At 31.8% G+C, this 2,911-nt stretch overlaps 1 protein-coding gene across 1 annotated transcript in view; it reads left to right on the top strand.

The window, feature by feature from the left end:
• The window catches only part of LOC111083459 (rab11 family-interacting protein 1-like), a gene marked incomplete at its 3' end in the record, with an annotated part of 20,569 nt that extends 17,862 nt beyond the window's left edge, over positions 1 to 2,707 (top strand). The window contains exon 7 of the mRNA XM_022379997.1: positions 2,558 to 2,707. Coding sequence (XP_022235705.1) covers positions 2,558 to 2,707 — 150 coding nt within the window. The remainder of the gene's footprint in view (positions 1 to 2,557) is intronic.
• Between the last annotated feature and the right edge of the window lie 204 nt (positions 2,708 to 2,911).

Below are 2,911 nucleotides of genomic sequence, written 5' to 3'. Positions count from 1 at the left end.
CTGTGACATTTGCTCTGTCTTCTCTTCCACTCTAATTTATTTAAAAAAATCCTCAATCTTCCATAGTATGAGAACTGTGACATTTGCTCTGTCTTCTCTTCCACTCTAATTTATTTAAAAAAATCCTCAATCTTCCATAGTATGAGAACTGTGACATTTGCTCTGTCTTCTCTTCTACTCTAATTTATTTAAAAAAATCCTCAATCTTCCTTAGTATGAGAACTGTGACATTTGCTCTGTCTTCTCTTCCACTCTAATTTATTTAAAAAAATCCTCAATCTTCCTTAGTATGAGAACTGTGACATTTGCTCTCTGTCTTCTCTTCTACTCTGATTTATTTACTATTCTTCCATGAAGTAAAGATTTTAATGTAAATTAGTTGTTACACTTTGCTTGAGTAATAACTATATCATAGTTTTTATAGCCTTCAATCTTACTTGGTTTCAGAGCCATAGATTAGAAAATCATAACTTTCTTGCCACACCCACCTATCACATCCTCTCTTTCACAAATTGCCAATACTTCTCTCTGATGTTTAATACTATATTATTTATAACCAACAGAAAGCCAAAATTTTTAATTTATCAAATAACATATAATATTAATTACGTTGTTTTCTGCACAGAGAATTGTCTATTTTGCTTCCAGTTTAAACTTTATTCCCATGTGAAACACATCAACGATATTAGCTGAATTTTTAATGCCTTTTATCACATAGTTAGAAAGCCAGAAAAATTATGGTGGTTATAGGACATTGTCTGGTTTTTGTCTGTTATTATTCTGTGCTATTAGGTGCATTATTTAATTAAATAAAAAGTCATTTATTGCAGTATTTTAGTATTAAAAAAAAATAGGGTTAAGTTTCATTGATAATCGACACCAAAAAAAAATAGACCCAGATAAGTGCTATATTTCTTGTTTTTTATGTGTGTTCTTTACTTGTTATTATAAAAGTAACTAAAATGTTAAAAATTAGAAACCTATTAGGTTAGATAAGGTTAGATTACATAAGATAAAGAAAAAAAACCATTTTTCACAAGATATACTCGTGAGCAGCTCAAGATTAGCCTGTGTTTCATATAACTTGATAGGGTAATGTGAGTTATATGTTGTTTGTGAAGTGATTTACAATTGTAATTCTGTAAAAAGTTGGTTGAGTTGATCGACTTTGTAACCACCAGAAAAAATATTAGGAAATAATTCTAAGTTGCCTTTTTTTTTTTTGGAATGACTGCAAATTGTAACAACAAACCACAATTGTTTATCATAAGTAGCTTAAAGATTGTAACAGCATACATCTATTTATATTTAATTTTATTGTTTTATTGTTAATGTGCTCCCCCTCCTGCAGCCAGAGCCTGTCCAGTTGAGTCGAGATGAACACACACAGTACAGTCTAATTACACCCCTAACCACACTACACATACTGGCTCATTGACAACTTGTGTGCAAGTGCTCAGTTAGTCATGATCACATTCTGCCCATCCTTAACCTTTCTCTCCTTTTCATTTCAGGGAAAGAGTATACCCTGGTCGAGATGAAATACAGTCTCCCATGGGTGTGCCTGTATGGAGCCTCTGCCATTAGGTCTCACACTTTATGGGCTTTCCCTTCTGGTACTTTCTGAAGGGAGTTTATCTAGGTTTAAAATTTGCTCCTTCACTAATTCGATGTGGGATTCTAGTATTCTGCGTAAAGAGTTGAGGTATTATCTTGGAAGTTAACAATTTCCTAATTAGAAAATGTATTTCTAATAGATACCACCACACACATTCTCACCCTTCCTCCACTTCTGGTGCCCCTTTTTAATTTTTATCTTGTCTAATAATGCAGTTATCTCAAGCACAGGTGCATCGGGGAGTTACTGTGCATGGAGGTTGTGTCTCCCTCCTATTGGTGGAAGGCTATTATTGCATGATGATGTCATTATGCACCAGTGTAGTTCACATTAAACATGTAGGTAGGAGTTAGCTCAAAGCTAGTGACATGCACATCTCATAGACAGATGTGTAAGGGAAATTACAGAGATGAGTATATATCAGAAATACATTTCTAGATTAGGAGGTAACTAGCAGGATTAAAATCAACTAAGGCACTTTTAAAATGTGATCTTAGTAGTTCAAGGTACTCCTGTGGTCCTATTGAGTGCTGTAATAATTAAAATATTTCCTATTCTTTAATCTTATTGTTAAAAATATTAACATTAAAGCTTATGAATGGTGTTTTTTAATTTATCTGTCCATACTTTATTGACGTAGTGTAGAGGTGTTGGCTCAATGCTGGACACACCAGTGGTAAATATGTAACAATTAAAAATTCCCATGTCAAATTCTAAGACTAAATCTCAAAGTATGTATTAAAAGTATATCCAAAACCATTATAATTAGATTAAGTGTTATTATGGGTTTATAACAGAAAATAGTGCTCTGTTTGTCAGAATTTATTAGCATTTCAAAAAATTGAAATGATGCTAAAAATATTCATTATTCTTAATAAGTGCTAGTTTAATTTTTTTTTTTAGCTGTTTTATAAGTCTAGCTTATTTTATTATTATTAGGAGAAAGCAGATCTCTCAGATCATCAGTCAGAATTACCTTCCATATCAGTATCTGTGTTCAGACATACAGGAAATAAATCTTCACCAGAAGAATTTTCAAATTCTGCAAAAGATAATGTGGAAAAGACAGAAATGAAGAAACCACTGCAGGTGAGAGCAAACAGTGATGACCATTGTATTTATGAATGGTTAAGTGAGAAAATAATTAGTTGAAGAGTAGAATCCATAGTGTGTGTAATGAAATATGATGTAAAACATATTTAAGAAAAGGTTTAGCAGTAGGAGACTAGGATGTTGATGGCATATGAAAATAACATGATATATGATATATATATATATATATATATATATATA

Source organism: Limulus polyphemus, unplaced genomic scaffold (genome assembly GCF_000517525.1).
Source record: "Limulus polyphemus unplaced genomic scaffold, Limulus_polyphemus-2.1.2 Scaffold9637, whole genome shotgun sequence".
NCBI classification, from domain to species: Eukaryota; Metazoa; Arthropoda; class Merostomata; order Xiphosura; family Limulidae; genus Limulus; species Limulus polyphemus.
The sequence above is the reverse complement of the archived record's forward strand: the minus strand, read 5'-3'. Positions and strand labels throughout refer to the sequence as shown.